Source organism: Thrips palmi, unplaced genomic scaffold (genome assembly GCF_012932325.1).
Source record: "Thrips palmi isolate BJ-2018 unplaced genomic scaffold, TpBJ-2018v1 HiC_scaffold_15, whole genome shotgun sequence".
In the NCBI taxonomy this organism is placed as follows: Eukaryota; Metazoa; Arthropoda; class Insecta; order Thysanoptera; family Thripidae; genus Thrips; species Thrips palmi.
Genome location: NW_023144624.1, coordinates 9769783 through 9790239, shown reverse-complemented (window position 1 = coordinate 9790239; position 20457 = coordinate 9769783). Strand labels below are relative to the sequence as shown.

The 20457-nt window shown below is 58.8% G+C and overlaps 1 protein-coding gene across 1 annotated transcript in view; it reads left to right on the top strand.

The window, feature by feature from the left end:
* Positions 1-2427: 2427 nt before the first annotated feature.
* LOC117641382 overlaps positions 2428-20457 on the top strand; it is a 37627-nt gene continuing 19597 nt past the window's right edge. The window contains 2 exon segments of the mRNA XM_034378646.1: positions 2428-2721; positions 4997-5545. Coding sequence (XP_034234537.1) covers positions 5077-5545 — 469 coding nt within the window. The 5' untranslated portion in view covers positions 2428-2721; positions 4997-5076.

The following is a 20457-nucleotide window of genomic DNA, read 5'->3' as shown; positions in this document are numbered from 1 at the left end:
GTACTCGGCCTCCGATAGAGGCACATAAGCAAGTTCCAGGAGCAGCAAACATCAAAATCGTACCTCTTCACTCCTCTGCCTTCGCCATGCCTTGGCCATGCCTTCACTCCACCGGCCGAGCCGTCCCCCCGCCCCTCTCATAATTTATATTTATCGATAACTGGTGAGGTAGCCGGTAGGCCCTGCCGCCCTGCCACCCTGCCGTTCCGTTCCCGCCGTTCCTGCCCAAGGTAACGACGTAGTGCTCACGACGCAGCCCGAACGACCCAGCGTCATGATTGCGTGCCGATACTGGCCTTACGCTTTTTTCCGCACGTTGCGTGGCGTGGCGTGCAGTGCAGCTGCTCGCCGGCCAGTCTTACCCTCCGAATTCATAGTCAAGCTAACGCACGCCGTTCGTTAAATTTAATAAGCGGAATAACTCCGGACGGCTTGTTTTCGCGAGGCGGGCGCACGCACGCTGCAGCCGCCATGCAAAGCGGGTGGCTGTGTCTCGCAATTGTCGGAACGACATTGCCAGGTGCAACCAGATGCAACCAGGTGCTACCAGGTGCAGGTGCAACCAGAGGTGTGACAAAGTGCAACCAGGTGCAACCAGGCGCAACCAGGCGCAACCAGGTGTGACAAAGTGCAACAAGGTGCAACCAGGAGCAACCAGGAGGAACCAGGTGCAACCAGGGGCGACGAGCAACCAGGTGCGACAAGGTGCAACCAGGGGCGACAAGGTGCGGTGCGCGGTCGGGCGTGACGAGATGCTGCAGCAGCGGCTGTCGCTGCGCTGGTGCGGCTGGCGCGGCAGGCGGCGCTATCGGGAGGATCAGGCGGCGGCGTGATGGACCCTATGTCTCCGATGACAGCACACTACCGCGAACTCCAACCGGCCGGGTGGACTGCACCGTCGCGCCGCGCAGCACAGCGCAGCGCAGCGCACACAACGACCGAGTTGTGACGGCTCACCGCGGGCGGCCCGGCGATAGCCACACCTCCCACTTAGCAGACACACACACTCACACACACGCAGAGTCGCGCACGTGCGGCCCTCACGCACGCCCGGCCGGCACGCGACTAGGCCGACTAGGCCGACCAGGCGGCCCTAATCTCGCATTGTATCGCCGGCCGCCGTCACTTAGGGCGCTGCCTCCGGCCGCCCTTCGCCGTCCTCGCCGTCCTCGCCCTGCGGCTGCTTCGGTACCTCCGACTCATTTGCATACGGCCACCGCCGGTTCGCCGAATCACGCCTTAAATAAAATGCGCCTTGCCACCTAAATTTTTCTAGTTTACTTTTTTTGCAACTTTTTTTTAGGCGGAACTTGCGGTTTTTCCAAGCAATGGCACGGTGCGTTACGCTGCTTGGCGACGTAACGCGTAAGGGGCGCGGTAACGCCGTGACGCCGCGCAGGCACACTGCCAAGTGGCTCATCCCATCCCAATATACTCCACATTTTGTAAGCCGGTCCCCCCTCCACCGCGTGTCTTTACTTTTTATTTCGTCCTTCTTTCGGGCCCCTTCATCATCTCCAACATAGTTTCGTCCTTCCCCTCCGCCGTCGTCGCCGTCTCCGCCGTCCTCGCCGTGATCGCCGTCCTCGCCGTGATCGCCGTCCTCACTATCCTCACCGTCCTCACTGTCGTCGTCCTCGTCGTCCTCGCCGTCCTCGTCCTACGCGTCCTCATGCCGATATGAGCCGCCAAATTAGCAGCCCGAGGCATTGTGTGTCTAGCTCGCCCGGCCTCAAGGGCCCGGCCCGGCAGCGCGGCGGCGCGGCAAGCTGGGATCGTCATCTGGAAGGTCCTCGTGAAGTACGAGTGCCTCAGAAAGTAGTTCCAACTGCCGATATTTGATGTAGCTCAATCAACACCGATTGACGGAATTGCAAAAAACTTGCCCTTGATTCTGACATAATTCTGTTGAAGGCGGACTTATCTTCCGGTACCGGGCCGGAACCGGGTACCAGGAAGCAGGAAGCAGAACGCCTCGCTACCCCCACCCCGGCAGGTACCCCGGTACCGGTGCTCGGTCCGCGCTGGCCGCGCCGGCCGCGCCGGCCGGGGAGCCGAGGGTTGGTGGGCTCTCGGGCGCGGCGGGGGAGGGGCGGCGCGGGGTGGCGCGGTGCTGCGGGGGCCGGGCGGTGCGTGGGCACAAGCACGGGGGCGGCTGCGGGGGCCTCTGGGGCTGCGGGGGCGTCAGGGTAAGTGTGTTCCTTCAGTCGTCGTCCTGCGCTGGCCGACGTAGCCCCGACGTAGCCCCGACGTAGCCGACGTGTGGGCACACCCCCTCTGCTCGGCTCCCACGCTCCACGCTCGCCGCGCTCGCGCCCCGCCACGCCCCGCCTCGGCCGCGCCGGCCACTTCCGTCCCGAAAGACGCTCGCATGTGTCGTGCCGCGGCGCGCCGCTCGTGACGGCCGACACCGCACCGCCGAGGCCCCCGAACAAGTCGGCACGTCGCCGTCGACGTGGTCGCCAGTGCCGCCGTGAAACAAGTGATAGCGCGAGCGCGCGCGCGCGCGTGTGTGTGTGAGTGTATCAGTGCAGCGTCAGTGTGTGCGTTCGCCATTGTGCGCGTGTGTATGTGAAGTGATACTCAGTGTTGCCAACATGAAAGTGAATGTGAAAGTGATAAAGTGATGGTCTCTCCAATAGGAGTGCTCCTAGTGCAGTGTGACTACTTCACCTACTTGGATTAACATCACCTCTCCGTCATCCGAGCCGCCCGCACAGTGTTAGTATTATTCGCAGAGCGGCTGGCCGCCACTGGCAGCACGGTGCCGCGGTTATTCACAGTGGGGGTACCCGTTGCCCGGCGGTACCCGCGCGCCGGTACCGGCGCACCCGTGACCGGGTTAGGTTATGGTACCCCAGCCTCACCGGCGCGTCTCGGCTCGCGCGGCGCGGTCTCCCCAGGGGACCACGTTCGGAAATCGGAGTCGACGGCAGCCGACGGCAGTCGACGGCAGGCAGCTCTGCGCGCCCTTTTATCTGCTGCGTGGCCGATTGCCTTAATACCAGAAGCACCGGACGAAATCCGACACCCGAATGGTGCTTCTCGAAAAAGTTTCTGGGCGAGCTGCTCTAGAAGCTCAGCCTCATTCACCGGGAGCAAATCGTTCCTTCCTCGCTGCCTCTTCGCGGATTGACGTTTATTGAGGTTAGGTGGCAATCACTGAGCAGAAAATTGCGTCAGCCTCGTGAGGACTTTTTCCACTTTAGCGCGGAGCTCTGTTATTCGCTCTTCCTGATGTCACCAGAGTTCCTCGAAAGATCGTTCAAGTGGCAAGTGTTCTCAGCGCGAAACCTTCACAAGGTTCTGGCCAACCGCTACCCGTCACTAAGAGACCTGTGAAGTGTGTGGTTAAAAACAATACTACGACCAAATTTGAACAGTCAAGCACTGAGCAGTAGTCCGTCGTATTCGGAGAGGGGCCAGTAAAATGTCGGTTGCTCAAGGAAAAACAGCACGGTGATTTCCTCAGAAAACATGAATGCTTTGCTTTGGTGGTTTCTAAGAACGATAAAAGAAGCAAATCGTTTCCCAGCAAAGAATATGAATTCCTCTTACCCTGGGTCTGTTTTGATGTGGTCTAGGTCCTTTAAATTTAAAACAACGTGCTCCTATTAGATCCTGTAAAACTGTCCGAGCAGTGTGCCCAGCGCGCCGCCGCGTCACACAAGAATGTACTCTACTTTTGCCCGCGGCTGCGGCGGCTGCAACGGCTGCACGCACTGCGAACGCGGTCCCGCGAGGTCGCCCATCCGTCTTTGCAGCGTGTTCTAAAAATCTGTCTGGCGACGGATATGAGACGGAAGCGGCGGAAAACGTCCCTCTGGTGGCCGCGGCCCTGCCAGGCGGGCCAGGCCGGCGAGACGCGGCCGGCCGGGCACGGCGCCGAGGATCTCCTCTATTTTCCGCGCTCTGGTGCCACCGCTAGACAGGACGTATGGGTATGAGGGCCGCAGCTTTGTTTTGCGTTTCAAAGTTAGCTCGGGACGACAAAACACGACGCGCCGAGTCGGATGCCGCCGCCACCGCGAGCAGAATCAAAGTCCTCCTCGGAGTCTCACTCAGAGTCTGTCACCGCGCGGCGCGAGGCCCGCGGCAGGCAAAATTAACGCGCCGCACAGACTTTTCCGCGCAGAAGTAACAAATCGGCCGCCTCTTAGCAAACCCACGCCGCATCGCTTTGTTTCTGATTTACCGCCGCGCGCTGATTGGACAGATCCGGGTATTGAAAGTGCTACTTGGGGCCATTACCGCGCGAGTGGGCCGAGGTCTCGGCCGAGGTGGAGGAGGAGGACGTTGATGAGGTTGACGCGAGCGGATAATGCGGCCAGAGTTTCTGGCGGTCAGACACCGGTCAGACCAAACTCGAAGGCGTCAAGTTGTCAAGCATGACAGCTGAAACAATAAGACCCCCTTACTACTGTTAACTGTAACAACGGAGGTCTCATACTACTGCCGAAACTAGGGCCGCCCTTGCTACTGCTGAAACTAGGGGCCACCCTTACAACTGAACAAACTAGGGGTTGCCCTACTGCCAAACTGATGACTGCCCTTAAATTGTTGACAAAGTATGAGGAAATAATATTGATATCTCAGTGAAATTTCAATCATTTTATGTCATCGGCGCATGGCAATATTTATTGTATTTTAATACACCAGCACTAAAAAGAATCGACTCCGCTGGCCTACTCAATGTAAAACTAAGTAAATTGAAAAGACAACGTCGTGCTTTCGCTTCTTTTTGGTCAGTCGAGGGGAGCAGACGCCTAGCTTGGCAGATATCCGTGGAGATTGAAAGGGGGTTGGCGGAGCGAGGTGGGCACCCTACTTCGTTCAGAAAGCAGCTTGTTTACTGACTAGATCCTGGCGTGGTTTCTCCTGCACCGGGATCACGAGTGAGGTGACTTCTAGTGGACTGACTGAGTTGTCCTTGATGTTTGGTAGGCGCTAAGTGCCTGTGAGTTCAGCCACGCTGACAGGTTCCTCGGTGTTGCAGGGATGATGCGTGGCTCCTAGGCATGGCCGCCGTGTGCTCCCCGCGCCTTCGCCCCGCGCCCAGCCCCACGCCCCTGCACCATGCTCACCATCCCCGCGGCTATGCGCCGGCCGTGCCTCCCGGACGCCGCCCATAGGCCGCCCACCGCGCTCGGGGAGCTGGCCGACGACGGGCTGTCGTCGGCGCCGCCCTCCAACGGCAACCCCCAGGAGGAGTTTGTCGACATCCTCCAGGTGCAGAGGCTACTGCTGGACAATGCGGACCGTGGGGAACGCAGCCGCCTGGACGCTGCCGACGGTGGCAAAGACAGTGGTGAAGGGGTGGCCGAGCATGCGGCCGCCACCTCGAGCGCCAACACCACCCCTACCTCTCTGCGGGAGGCCTTCCTCCTCGCGAGCGGGCTGCACAGTGCGCCCGTCACCACCACCGCGCCGTCAGGGCCCCCCTCGGGGCGCGTGCTGCAGCGCCAGCTCGGCGTCATCCCGGGGCACTACAACGTGCACTACCCCGTGGAGGACCTGTTCGCGCTGTGGCTCAACTCTACCTCAGGTAAGCAGCAGCTTCGAGCGCCATTTTGGAGAGACAGTCTGGGGTCCCATTGCGCTAGCTAGCAGCCTTACGCAAAGAGTCCGATTTTGCCTCCACCTTAAATTTGTTTTCACTTGCTGGTTTTCCTTGACAATAGCGAGTTGTGGTTCCTAGCAACGGACACCCAGGAAAAGCAAGCAAGGCAGAGTAAAAATGAACTCAAAGTCTGTGATGCTTAAGACGTACCTCAAAGCTAACTTTGTTCTGAAAAACGTGTCATTCTGATCCATTTTGCCGTTTAAATGACGGGCTTCTTCAACATGTGTTTGCCTTTTACTCAACTTGTCTGCTTACCCTGAATGGGGCCCCAAACTGTCGTGTTACTCAAGTTTTGCTACACTTTGGCCTCGCTGAGCGTCTGACGCAGTTTACATTGAGAGAGTCCCACCCCTGGAAAGTTAGTGAACGGTTGTGTAGTGTGAACCAGATAGCTTTGAGTTTGAGAAATGGTGTATCTTTTGAGGCCAGTCTTTCGGCCCCTCCCTTCCTCTTTCGGCGGCCGCCCAGAGAAGCCCTCGCCGCGGCGCTTTTTCCGCGGCTCCAAGATGGCGGCCGGGAACTCATTTTTCTCCGATGCGGCCGAACGAGACAATGAATGCTCGTCTCCGTGCGTGGGCCGTCGCCACGCCGCGCCACGCCGCGCCACGCCGCGTCGCGAACCGAGTGGGCGCACTCCGCGGAGCGCTCCGCCAATCAGAGAGCGCGGACTGTCAGCCATGTTGCCGCTTTTTTCTTTGGAGCGTGCTCGGTGGCAGCAAGTCGTACCAGGCACGACGCGCGGAGGCCTTTCGGGGGGAGCGAACACTCGGGAAACGACTTCCATCCACTTCCAAAAGAAATGACACTTCTTTATTTCGACTTTTGCTGTGGTTTATTGTTTAAAAAAATATCTTCGGCATTGAGTTACATTTCCTCATCTAGCAGGAGGGAGTGAGTCTTCTAGGATGAAAAGGGTGGAAAAATCTCATTTTATTCGAACAAATTACCCGTATATCTATCTTACGATAGAGTATGAAAAGAAAAGATTCATTTTTGCAGCCACCTTTTGCGATACAATTCAATGCCAAAGATAGGTATGGGATTCTATGGATATACCTCAAGCGGCGCTACTCCGACGAAATCGATCAATTCATAAAATAGTTGGGAAACTGATCCCCCTGTCTGTCTTTTCGCTGTGTGGCAAGCGGGAACTCTGTCTCCATTGGCCAACCAGAAAGCCATTGCGACACTTGCGGCTGCAAATCAGTTTGCCCCTGATCTGCATGCAGAGTCTGCAATTAAACGCGCTAGCTGCTTTTTTATTCAAATCACTCGCGCGAGCGCGCCACTTTCGAAAACATGATCTGTACACACTTTGTCCTTGCGTCCGCCGTCTTTGCGTCCGCCATTTGCTTTGTCTTCCGTCGAGGCGCGTGAGGCAACGCTGCAACCTCGGGGGTTGCGCAGGCCGCGCAAGCCGCGCAAGCGCCACGTTGCAATTCATTCATCCGCCGTGAACCATTAACCTAGCCTTGCTCGAGCCTTGCCTTAGATCGTGCGTACAATGCAACACCAGTGCAACGCAGTGCGACGTTCGTGGGGAAATGTCACGTTGTGCAAAGGGGACACCTCTCACCTCCTTAGGGGTGGGGCAGACGTCTCCACAACCACTCTGGTGCAGCTAGATGTTTTGCCATTTTAGGCAGGAGGCCTCGTGAGGCAAGCAGTGCAACACACGGCACTTTTCGGTTTAGTACAGTGGCGGGGTGCGGGAAAACACCTCTTGCCGGCTTGTCCCAACATTTTGGCCGGTGTCCCCATGTGTTTGCATCGTGCTTTTCGTTACGCACGCTTGGCTCGACTTGCCACACTATTGGGCCGGCCGTGAGCCGGCCGCGAATTGCTGTTTTGCCAAGTCACCGGCTCGACGTGCAGTTTCGTGTCAAAGTGCGCGCCGGGCGCGTCGCGGCGCGGAAAAAGCCACCGCGAAAGCCGGCGCGTTGTTGCTTGCCGGGGTCAGTACCCCCCGTTTGGGCCGCCGCATTCCGCCAGGGCAGGGGAGGCAGGGCGAGGGGGTGAAGAAGGGGCGCTTGGCTCGCCAGCATAAAAACACCCACCCGTCCCCCTCCACCACCCTCCAGCACCCCCTCCAGCACCCCCTCCCATTCATGCGGTCCCCCTCCAGCCACTTAGGCCCCTCCCCGCGCCACCCACGGCTACACCTACGACCCCCAGCGGCCCGGCAGGCCCGGCAGGCTGGGACAGGCCGGCCGACCGGCCAGCCGCACCTTGCACTTGCCTGCACCGTTTTGGTAAGACGGGAGCAACAGCCCGCCACGCCCTGCCTGCCGATGGGCCTGCCAGGCCTGCCAATGGGGACGAAATGCCGCGCGCTTGTCGGCCGGGATAAGAAAACGAAAAGGAGAAGGCTGGCCAATCGAACGTGCGCCTTCGAAGTGAGATGGAGCAGACCAAGTGATTTATCGTTCTGTCATTTTCATGAATCACTCCGTTTTAATCATCATTATTCTGATCCTTTGATTTGCCATTCATTCATTCATTCATTCATTCACTCACTCACTCATTCATTCATTCATTCATTCATCCATTCATTCATCCATTCATTCATCCATTCATTCATTCATTCATTCATCCATTCATTCATTCATCCATCCATTCATTCATCCATTCATTCATTCATTCATTCATTCATTCATTCATTTATCCATCCATAAACTCGTTTGTCCATCAATTCGTTTGTCCATCAATTCGCTCATTTACTCCCTTATTCATTCATTTGCGCATTCACATTCCTATTCATTCATACCGTAGATAGTCATTAAATTCCTCTCGGTCCTTACGGTTTTCCAGTGGGGCCCCTGAATGAAGCGGGACTCATTCATGCCCCGGCGCCCCTCAGCTTCCGGCCCGCTTGTCACTCCGGAGCACACTCCAAGGAGTCTGTTTGCCGCGGCGCTGCGGGGCAAATATTGAGTCGTTGACACGAGAGTGACCAGCACACACAAACACACTAAGAACCAACAGCAGCCAGCCACCCCACGGCGCTGGTGCTCAGGGGGACAGAAGACTGGCGCTGGCGGTCAAAACTCTAGACGCGTTTTGAGCTCCAGAGTCGGAAAACAGGACTCGTAAACGTGTGACCCCAGCAATCGATTGGTGGGGTCACACGTTCTGTTCGAGTCGTGTTTAGCGACTCCGGAGCTCAAAACACGATCAGGATTTCGACCGCCTCCACCCTTTCGGCTCACTGTGTGGCGTACTGCTGGCGCAGGACACTGCGGGCGCTACAGCCGAGGAATTTCATAAACCCTCGCGTGCCTGCGCTGCAGTGTTGTTTGTGTTGTTAATGAAACGGAGCAGGGAAGCTCCGCCCTGCCTTGCGTTATGACGGCCGAGATATTGCCGTTGCTCCGGCGCAAGATTTGTCTAGCCAAAGGACGGGCACGGTCCTCGGGCCGGGCCACGCCGCGCCACGCCGGCCAGGCCATGCCGCCAGCCAGCTAGCCCGCCACCTGGGTGGCAACCAGTGTCAAGCACGGCCCGCGCAGCCCGCGCTCCAGATCGTAAATTTCGAGGCGACCGCCGCCTTCCTCCGGGGATACTCCGGGATACTCCGGGGGGCTCCGGGGGTGCGCGCGGCGGACGCGTAACTGCCGGGCCAGCCGGCTGCACTTACAGTGGTCTGCCCGCGGACTCGGTGGACTCGCCGGACACGGCGCGCGTCACCGTATCGAGAGCCGCGTTCAGTAATCCCAGTCCTAATGTGGTGCGAGGGGCACTCGTACATTGGTATTATTTGGTAACAGTCGCGTCGAAGGGAAACGGTCTTTGGTAGATAAAGTAAATTAGTATTTCTACTAAATTTTGAGCAACCCGTGCAAAACTGTTGGCTCTGCAGCGAGATGCCATGCAGACACGCCACGCTCGTGAACTTTCTTCCCTCGCATTCCAGACGAGCAGAGCTCTCGTTAAGCGGCCCATAAAAAGCTTGATCAATTGACAAAGTAGCCACGGCAGTAATTGGAAAGCTATTGACGAGAACACGTTCCGCAATTAAACGGCCGCACTAATCCCTGTGTAAACGAGCCTCAATCAACGCCGTAATTGTCTCTTTACGGCGCCCGTGCGCGCAACGCCGCGACGCGCTCTAAAGCCTCCACTATCGACGTCCCTGCTCGCTCTGACCCGCCACCCGCTTTGGCGCGCTCGGCACGGCCCCTGCTTCGTTTCGGTTCTTTCCGACCCGGAGGCCGCGGGCCGCGGCCGCTCGGGCATGCATCACAAGCATTATGGCCGGAAACTCGCTTCCCTCCTCCCTATCTCCTCTACGAGGGCATATCGTTTCTCAATGGGAGTGGACACTCCGTGTCATACCATTGACCACACCTGAGTCCGGCCGGCCGGCCCGCTGCGTCGGCCTGGCCGGCCCGGTCCGTGCCGTAACTGCGCGCCCCTCCGGCCCAAGATGCCCGTCTTCGTCTAGGTTCGGTCTAGGCAGCCGGGCGGCCGCGGGGCACGCGCTTCGAATGCACGCCCGTAACGGCGTCTCATGGATCAGCCCGCCGGGAGTCGAACCCGCGCCCCGCCGCGCCCCGAGGGACCCCGTCCCGTGACCCTACATCCCGGGACACCTGGACCAAGGGAGTCCGCCGAGACTGAGGACTCAATAGGGCGACGCTCGGAAATTCTTCACGCAGTGACACTTCGGAAATGTGGTTTTGAGGCGCGTTTCGCCACGAGCTTATACGGAAACCGGGAATCCACTCCGAGCGATAAATAATCCGAGTCGCGGTGTTTTCGATTTTCAGCCCCCGTCAGATGGACACGTGGATAAGCGGAGCGAGGCGCGACGCGGGGCTGAATCGGGAAACCGGCGGGCAGGCCGCGGCAGGCAAGCCGATTTGCCACCACGACAGGCCCGGCCGGTCCGACGGCAACAGGTGGAGGGTGGAGGGGTGCAACAGGGCATGTTGGTGTTTTTGGCAGACCGCGGATGGAGGGACGCTCTATGGAGTGGTGTTGTTACATTCCATTGTCGTTGACGGTTTGCACCTCATTGCTTCGCGCGGCGTGGCGTGGCACGGCGTGGCACGGCGTGGCGTGGAGCTGCGTGGGCGCCGCAGAGGTAGCTCCTTAATGAATCCCCCCACCCCTCCACGCCGCGTCGCGCCGCGTCCCCTCCCAGTGTGTGTGGCACTTCCCCTGCCGCGCTGTCGCATCCTACACTCGAAGCCTACGCGTTTTCGTGTAGCACTCTCCTTTCCTACGGCCCCCCACCTTCTCCAGCCCCCTCCCCTCTCCCCCCGCGCCCTCTTCTCCTCTTTCCGAGTCCACGACAAATCCTTATTCGGCTCCCTTTGCGGAGGCTCATTCAGTCCGGCCGGGGTTGCGTTCGGGAGTCCCTCTCTCCCGTCTCTCTCCGTCTCACTGGACGAAAACTGTCTCTCTTTCCCTCCCCGTTTTCTTGCTGCAACGGGATGCTGCAACGTCCCCCATTGTCACAGAGCGCACACACACACACACACACACACCATCACCCATCACACACACACACACACCACACACACACAGCTACATGCTCAATCCGTGTTCACATAGCGGCTGTACATACGCTTGTGCGCACATCACGTGTGTGCGTGCGTGTGTGTATGTGTGTGTGTGGCCTCGCATGTTGTGTGCGCAGCACGCGACAAAAACACAAATGTATAACCATTCGTGGAACACGTGCATACATACTCTACAAAATCGTCAAAAGGAAGTCTCCGCACCAGTAGATCCAAAAAAAATAATCCAGTGGTTGAAAATTTTCGTTACCATCCACCGCTCGTCATCATGCATTTTAATCCATACAAAGCCGAAATAATCCAAACTGTGCACCACATGAGTCAACATCACAAGACACCGTGTCCACTTGACATGAGGCCCGTGGCCTTCCATAGGGCACACACATACACACGCGCACACACACACACACACACACACACACACACACACACACACACACACACACGGACGCACGGGACCTCCCATGGCGCCTTGTTTCCCCGATTGAAACTTATTGGCGTGTTGGCTTTGGTATTATGAGCTTCTTTCCGAGTTATGGCGGCGAGGCGGCAACATGACGTCCGCCGTGTTCCCGATCACGGATTGAAGTACGGTCCGTATCGCGGCAGGCATCGCGCCGGACCGGAACTCCGAGTCCATCCATTCCTATTCAATGAAATTTAATCAGTTCAGCGCGAGGACGCTAGGAGGACGCGTCAGGCCCGGCCAGCTGTCGGGTGTGCGTGCGCTTTGCAGTGCAGAGTGCAGACTTGAATTTCGTCGTGGTTTGCGGAGTGCTTTTATGAGAACATGTCATCCAGTGCTGTGAACCTTGCCAGCGACGCTGTTTCTTCCTCGTTCGACAGCGACAGTAACCGATTCGGGGCGGGAAAGATATTGGAAATTGGGTGCCCCAGGACTGGCATGCTCCCGCTTCTATTTCTTTCTTTTCTTTTTGCTTCCCTTTTTTCGGGGTGCGTTAAAAATAATGGGAATGCGGTGAGCAGTACCGGCCGCCCGATTAACGGGCAGGCGGGATGAACGCCCAATAAATCAGGCCCTCTTCTTTCGGCACGCGCCGCCACCGGCTGGCTGCCGGCAAGGCGCACAGTGGGCCAGGGATCGGTAGAGGCGGTCAAAAGTCCAGACGCGTTTTGAGCTCCAGAGTCGCTAAACAGGACTCGAACCGCACGTGTGGCCCCACCAATGGATTCCTCGTTCGGAGAGCAATCCATTGGTGGGGTTACACGTTTAGTTCTAGTTGTGTTTAGTGACTCCAGAGCTAAAAACACGTCCGGGACTTTGACCGGTCTTCCGGCCCACTGCGCGTCGCTTACCGCGATGGATTTGCCCGGATTGTTCTACTTCTAGGTCCCGGTCGTAAAGCGGCCGGCATAAACAGCGAATTAGAAAAGGCATAAAGAGGGCGGGGCGAGTCACAGCAGCGTTATCGCCGCACTGCAGCAAAATGGCCCGATCAAAGTGCAAAAATAATTCATCCGTTTAATGGTGGCGACCCATCCCGTCCAGATTAAGAGAGTAGCCGGGCCCCGGCAGCCCCTGGCAGCCCGGCCCGGCGATGCAGTGGCTGCTAAAGATATTCTCATGAGACGTTGAGTGGCCATATCGAAAAACGCGCTGGCCAGCAACCCGTCCCGGACGGCCGGCGGCCGGCCAGGCGCGGCCCGAGTGCTGCGCGCCTGCGCGGGGCCAGAGTCCCCCAGGGCGGTGCAGTAGCCCGACTCACCTTCGGGAAGCCTTCGGGATGAATTCGGTTCATCACGACTTTTAATTAAGTTAGGCATTGGGCTCATCCAATTGATCTCTTCATCATGGCGGCCCAATATGGTTCAAACCGGCCCGCGCGCCACTTAGCGGGACAATTTAGTTAATTCCTTTTATTGCCGCGAGCTGCGCCAGCTGCGGCCCAAAGGCTCCAAGGCGTCCGCCAAAAGGGGTACACAGTGGGCCAGAAGACCGGTGGATGCGGCCAAAACTCTAGACGCGTTTTGAGCCCCAGAATCGCTAAATAGGACTCGAACCGAACGTGTGACCCCACCAATGGATTGCTCTCCGAACGAGGAGTCCATTGGTGGGGTCACACGTTCGGTTCGAGTCCCATTTAGCGACTCTGGAGCTCGAAACGCGTCTAGAGTTTTGGCCGCCTCCTCCGGTCTTCTGGCCCACTGTGGGGTATACTTTCCTCGACACTGCGGTCCCTGGAACGAGCGCCACTTGCCGGGGGATTGAGTTATCACATTTGCAGGGCCGGCGTGGCGTCCGCCGGGAGAAAATATCTCACTTTTGTGCAGCGAGCCTGCGGGCGGTACCGGCGGTGCTGGCGTTACACTGGCGTGGACGGCTCCGCGCACTCTGTGTGATTTGGGAGGGGCGTCCGCAACGGGGTCGCGAACGGCAAAAACGACGACGAACTAAGTCACCCGCCTGAGAAAAGAAAAAGGACGCTTGAAAAAAAAATTCCCTTTCAGAAGGACTAATTCTACCTTTATTTTGGAGCGTAAGCCTTTACAAGGACTCCAAATAAACGCAATCTCCGACACGCCTAAAGAGTTATTGCAGTCGTTGCAGCGAGCAACAAGCGATGCAACAAGCAGTGCAACATGCTACGCCCAAATAAGGGCCGATTCGGTGGCCCTACACTGCTATCTGGCCTCGTTGCCACCCTTGTTCCCGCTACTACTGCAGTTGCCGCTGAACCACTTTGGCTCCCATGTCGCCTCCGCCGGCTGCTGTAAAACCAGAGGACGGAATCGACCTGGCCCGTCGTTTAGAAATAGGGCGTGTTGGGCGAAACGCTCCTAACAAAAATACCCGAGTAGCCGATAATAAATCTAGCACTTTCTCTTTTCTTATTTTTTTTTCCGAAAAGGAAATCACGGTGAGTAATTTAAGTGAAGTAATTCAAAAGATGTGTACATTAATATTCCAAGTTGTGTCCCTCTCGGAAACATGGCAAATAAATGGAAAGAAATGCAGCAGCCTGGCACATACACAGACACACTTGCACGCTCTGTCTCTCTCTCTCTCTCTCTCTCTCTCTCTCTCTCTCTCTCTCCACAAACACACACACACACACACACGCACACGCACACACACGCACACACAGTTCTTACTTCGGCGGACCTCATGACAGGACAGGGCGGGTACCGCCCCGCCCTGGACCGCAGGGGACACCAGCATATCAGAGCAACAACAACAAAAAGGCCAGCAAAAACGAGCAACGAGGAGCAAAAGTATTCGCCTCTCGACAGGTCGAGGTGTGAAGACAAGCTCTGGGGCGATACCAAAGAGATATGAGACAAAACCACTCGATACAGAATTAAAGCGATCGGGCCGGGGCGTGGCGGGCGCGGGGCGGGCGGGCGGGGGCGGGGCGGGGCGGGGGGCGGGGGGCGGGGCGGGGCGTGGCGGGGCCGGGGCGGGATGCAGCGGAAATACAAAACGAAGAGGTGACACGTCCGCGCAATGCGAGTTAGTGGTGTCGTCCAATGGGAGGGTCCAACAGGATGTGATCAATTATTGCTCCGATTTCGCGCGCAATTTCGGTGCACGGCCTCTATTCTTTCCATTTTCACTTTCCAGTCACCCCCCGTCCCCGCCCCCTCTCCTGGTTCCTTCCTCGTCCAGGCCAGCGGTTACGCCCCTTTGAGGCCGGTCCTTGTGTGGCACGCGTCAGGCGGACCCTTTTTCCTTCACGGCCAAACTGATTTTTCTTTCCTTTTTATTTTTTCGCGCGCAACGTCCGACGCCTGGTACGCCTGGTCCGGCGGGCTTTCGTATCGCCGTTGACAACCCATAATAACATGCACTTACCCGACACCGGGTTGTTCCTTTGGACGCCGCGAAATAGCAGTGCGGGCCCGACAGAGTATACTTTTCCTGCTGCCTGCTGCGAGCGGAAAATAAATCCGGAGCAACCTCAAAAAGTCGGGTGTGTGTTATTTGTTTATCACCCTGGCCTGGCGTAAAAGAAATTGTATTTCACATGCAAAATCCCGGTATGTTTTGTTGCTTTTTTTTTTTCAAGCTCGGGACAAACGCCTAGGGTAATTTGGCTTGGGCCCGAATTGGAGCGAATGCTGGACGGGACGCGAAATAGCAGGTGCCGAAGGTGTCGCACCTGTCCCGTATAAATAGGCTCGCGCCAGGGAAATGTGTTTAATATTAGAAAGTACTCATTTCTCTCATGATTCATGGGTGAGCGGCAGTGCGCGGCGGTGCGCGGCGCGCTACCTGGCCGCCCCGAAGTAGCGCATGGCCCCCTTCCCCCCGCGGTCCCGCGGTGGGCTCGTCTGCACCGGGCTGCTCACTTTGGCGGCGGCCGGCGGCCAAATTAGCGAACGCAGCGAACGCAGCGACTCTATCAGAGCGGCGCACAGTGTCGGCCTCTCTCTCTCTCTCGCACCGGAACGGAGCGCCCCGTGAGTGCGAGAGAGACAGAGCAGTGGCACCTCGACGGGCAGCCGGAAGCGGCCGGTGCGCACGCGCGAGCCGCCCCCGCGAGGTGATTCCCGGACGCGAAGGTAGAGTGCGCTGCCGGTGGCGCCGCCACGCCAGGCCACGCCGGGCCACGCCGGGCGGGGCGATCGATGCGTTAAAGGGACACCGCGGCCTGCCGGCCTGCCAGCCCCGTCTGCCCCGCCTCGCTTTTCAAGATTTGCGGCGCGTGTCGAGGCCTAGTTGCCTACCTCGCTGGAGAGGCAGCCAGGCCCGAGGCACGGAGGCAAACCTGTGCAACACTGCAGCCGCCAGCTTCCTGCATTACGACGAGCAGTCCGAGTTTGGTTTGGGCGGCTGCTGCGCCTAGTGTACGACCTGAGGATGCCATCCGAGGGTGCGCCTTAAAGATGCGACCCAAGGTACGACCCAAGGCGTGACCCCGGATGACAGCTCAGCCGCTTTCCGTCACCTCCACGCCCCGCCAGCACGCCCCAGCGCGCCCCAGCACGTTCATTCACGCGGTCCACGATTTACGCTCGGCGTCCTGGAAGCTCCATTCATGAAACGGAGCCATAGGGGTGGGGGCGGCCCGGGGGGCGGCTGGGGGCGGCCGGGGGGCTGGAGCTGAATGGAAGGCCCGGCGTGGAGGGGGTAGCGTGGCCGGGAGGGGTGGTGGTGGGGCTGCGGTGGCGGGGAGGGCTGCAACTTCCACGAACCCCACAATTAGGCCCCATTCAAGTGAAAGGGCCTGAATCGATACCCGGCGCGTGGGGCGGCTCGGCTCCGATGTCCCCGCTGCTCCACCGCGACACCGCCACTCCCTCGACCCATCGGCCACAGGGCCGAACCGCGCCGCGCCGCGCCGCGGCCCTCCGAACTTTAGCCAGCCGCTCTATTCCTGGGCCCCGGGCGGCCCCGGGCGGCCCTGGGCCTGCCCGTGGAGAAGAGGAGCGTCACTTCGATCGGGCCGACACGCCTCGCAAACGGATGACGCCGGTCTCTGTCGCAATTTGTCGCGCGAGCGTTGTGGATCGAAAGCGTGTTACGTCAGGCTGCCACGCTCCGCCACTCACCGCCACGCCCCGCCCCACTTTGCGTCCGCTTCCTCCATTTGTCCGAGAGGCGCCGCTAATTCGAATCACTCTTGGAGTCGCTGTTCTCCGTCGCGATGCGCAAGTGCTGCAACGCGTTGCCCTGGCGTTGCCAGCCGCCGGGGCGTCGCCTCCTCGTCGCGTCGCCTCCTCGCCGCACTCGCCACGATTTATGCGTCCGCGCGCTCTTTGCAAACTTCTCCGACAGTATTTATAAATTATTATTGTTTTTTATTGTTTTTTATTGTTATTATTATTACCACTAGCCGTCTGTCGAAGCGGTTATAAATGGTCGGTAGCGAGGACGCCTCGCAAAACGAACGACAGAACGGCGTGCTTATTTGCAGGTCGTCCACTACACCGTGCTCCTCTCGCCACACTTGTCGCTGCATCTTCAGTCCGCCAGGCGGCCGCTAAGTTTCGAGATACAAAATCGGCGTCGCGGTTTGATTTAAGGGAGCGGAGCCAGCAGAGCTAGAAGCGTTGGTACCACTTCGCCAGTAGACTCGGCGGACTCGGCCGGGGCACCGACTACTGATAGCGGGAATTCGACAGTGGCTGTGATAACATTGTACAGGCCCGATACACTCACACACACGCACACGCACTCCAACTAGGGTCGGGTCCACAGCGGGGGTACTTCCGGAGTAAAACGAGCCTGGCTACACAATTGCCGAGCTGCCGAGCTCTCCAAAACGCTCTCCGAAGTTATATCGATACACTTTTCGATAACACGGAATTTCGTTGTTAGACCTTCACGTCGGATATAAATGTCAAGCAACTTTTAAAACTTGGGAAAAGAGGGGATTAGAAATAAGATGTTGACGATTGGCTTTTCTTTTTCTGGGATGGCCTGATTGCTTTCTCCAATGACGCGCGAACCATTATCTCTCTCGTTCTTTCTTTTTTCGGCTGAGAGAAAGTAAAGATGAATGTTCGAGGGGCGTTATCATCGAGGACCCCTGCACTATCGCGGCCTTGAGGACCTTGTTGTCTCTGTCTCCCTCCCTCGCGGTGCGGCCTGCGGGCCTGCGGGTCGCGGGGCCATCGTATCGCTTTCTATCTCCGCGTGGATATTAGCAAACCTTTCTCTCTCTCTCTCTCTTTCTTTCCCCGGGCCAAGTCGTTATCGCTCTCGGTTTCGTAATGTTGACGACGATACTCTGTGTTTGTGGCGGTGCACCCTGAGCTGGCTGCCGTGTTTCAATATTCGCGGCAAGCTTCGTGACAAGCTGGAGGCATCTCTCGAGGGGACACATCAAAGCTCTCTCTGTCTGTCTCTCTCTTTCTCTCTCCAGCCTTATATGAAAAGAAAGACGGCAATGGGAGTGTCGTCGTTGCGGTCCTCGGGCACTTGCAGTGGCGGAGTGAAGCGAGTGGAGCCACTGCCCGCATCGCGCAGACATGCCGGCCATGCCGGGCCAGCGCGGCACGCGCACGCTGGGGAAGTGTGTGGTTAGCCGGCGCGGCACGCAGGGCCACGCCGTCGTCCTCCCGTCCGGCCAAATCAGGGCCGGGTAATCTCGAGTTTCGAGGGGCTGCAGCAGCAGCAGCTGCCGCGGGTTCGAATACCGGCTTCCTCTTCCCTCTTTTCCCTCGAGGCGTCCCGGGAGTGCTGGCAGTACTCGGTGGCAGGCGGAAACGCGGCTCGCTCGGGGCGGCGCCGCGTCGCGCTCGCCAGTCGGACCCCGGCTGCCCTGGGCCCGGCCGCCACGCCAGGTGCTACCACTTGGCGGTCCAATCACACGCATGCCCACTTTTCACACTTTTGATTGCTAGAACATAATGCCGGCGCGTGTTTGTTTTGTTTGGTTCGTGTGGCAGTCCGAGGCAGTCTGAGGGCGATCCCTGCTGCCTGGGCTGCCAGCCGGGCTGGCCGCCTCGCTGCCGGGCATGGCGCCCTCGGGTCGGCGCGGCCGGCCTGACGGTGAGGGACAGATTTAATTTGGATCGCCATGCTGGCGGAGGAGCAGCAGCGCAGTGCCTTCTTCCACGTGTTGTGTTTATACAAATTGGGTTGCTACTACGACTTTGAAAATCAAGCTTTGAGGAGGCCCATTCTGACGATCCACACCGCGAGAGGGAAGGGCACGTTGCCCACGTCAGTTGGTGTTTGATTCTTCTCGAAAAGCAAAGCGGAAAATGGTGTCCAGTCCAATCAATCGACGTATTTTTATTCATTCCTTTCTTTGTTTTGAAACCACAGTGAGGGGAAACTAGACCTGCCTGCGCGGGTGGTTCCCCGTGCTCCAATTAGTCGGGCATTTCGGCGGCACCGCTCGGTGGTTCGATGGCCCGCCCCGCCCCGCCCCGCCCAGGCGCCTAATACCGACACGCGTGGGGACGGTGATGGATCGCCGCCTTTGACGGCTATGGGGCTGGACGGGGCTGCCGGGGCTGCCGGGGCGCCACCGTGTCCAGCGCATTCCAGCGGCACTGTTAAAACACGCTCGACGCGCTGCGCCTCTCGCGGTCGCGGCACGCCCGTGTGTCGAACCGCACGTACCGCATCCAAACCGCGCGGGCCGTGGCGGGGCGGGGCGGGGCGGGGCGACGCGCTAGCTCTAAGAGGTGCCGCCGACGCGACACGTCCTTTTTCACGCCGTGGTGGTCCATGCATTCGGCAGCTTTGGCACGCGGGCCGCCGGGCCGGGCAAGGCAGCTCGTGTCGTGAGGGAGCTTGTTAGAGCCAGGATCCCCTGTGAGACCAATGATTCCTTAATGCAAACACTCCAAGATCCCCTTTGAAAGCAACCTCCCCGGCAAAAACAACATCCGCGGCATTCTGTCCCCGGCCCGCTGCCGCCGGCCTGGCGACGGGGCAGCACGGGGAAGTGCGGGACGGTGCGTCCGAGCGCGACCGAGCGCGACGAAGTGAGGCGAGGCGAACCTATCGCCGCGCCCATCTAGCAGAAAACGAGACACGACGATCCCTTTGTCGCCGGCAGCATCGCTCCGTCTCTCTCGCCTCTCGGCGGGACTGCGGGGCGCCCCGAGAGTGCGAGGGAGACGGGGCGGTACGAAGTGGCCCGCCGGGCGGAGCGCCGCGACGAGACGCGCGTCCCTTAAAACTAAAATAAGGGGCGGCCGACACAGTCCGGCGCGGTGCTGCGCGGTGCGCGGCCGCCGGCCCGGCACAGGCCGACGGGGAGCACGCCACCCGCATTCTCTCGGTGAGGCAAACAGGTACACCCACTGTGTCCCTCGGTCCTCCGCTCCACGTCGGCGGAGTGGAAATAGACCGGGCAGTGGCCGCCACTTTCGATTCCGCCCTACTGGTCGTGTACTGGTGTGGCGGGGCTGGGGGTGAAGGCCTTCCAAGGCGGTGGAGGACAGACCGAGAAGTCCAGCTGATTTGGTGGGTGGCTGTTTCGCTGGATGTGATGCGGCCACTTGGACACACCTTCGGCATGTCAACGTCACCTCGCGCACCACGTGGGTGTGTGTGTGTGAGAGAGAGAGAAGCGGCGCTGCTTGTGTGTTGGTGCGAGTGTGTATGTGTGTGTGTCGGTAGTACAGTACGCGAAGCTCTTCCTCCTCCTCCCCCGTTCTAGAGAGCCATTCCCACGTAAAGCGCGCCCGGCCCAATTTAGACGCGCCTCTCTATTCTGGTCTACCTCTCTAGATTTAGAGGTCTCACCCTCCCCCCTGCCCTTCCTCCTTCAACAAGTCCACTGTCTTCTTGGCGATCGTCCCCACGGGGCTGGGCGGCTCGGCGGCTCGGCGGCTCGGCCACGAAATGCCCGGGAATAATGAGGGAAAAGGCGAGCCGCGCCA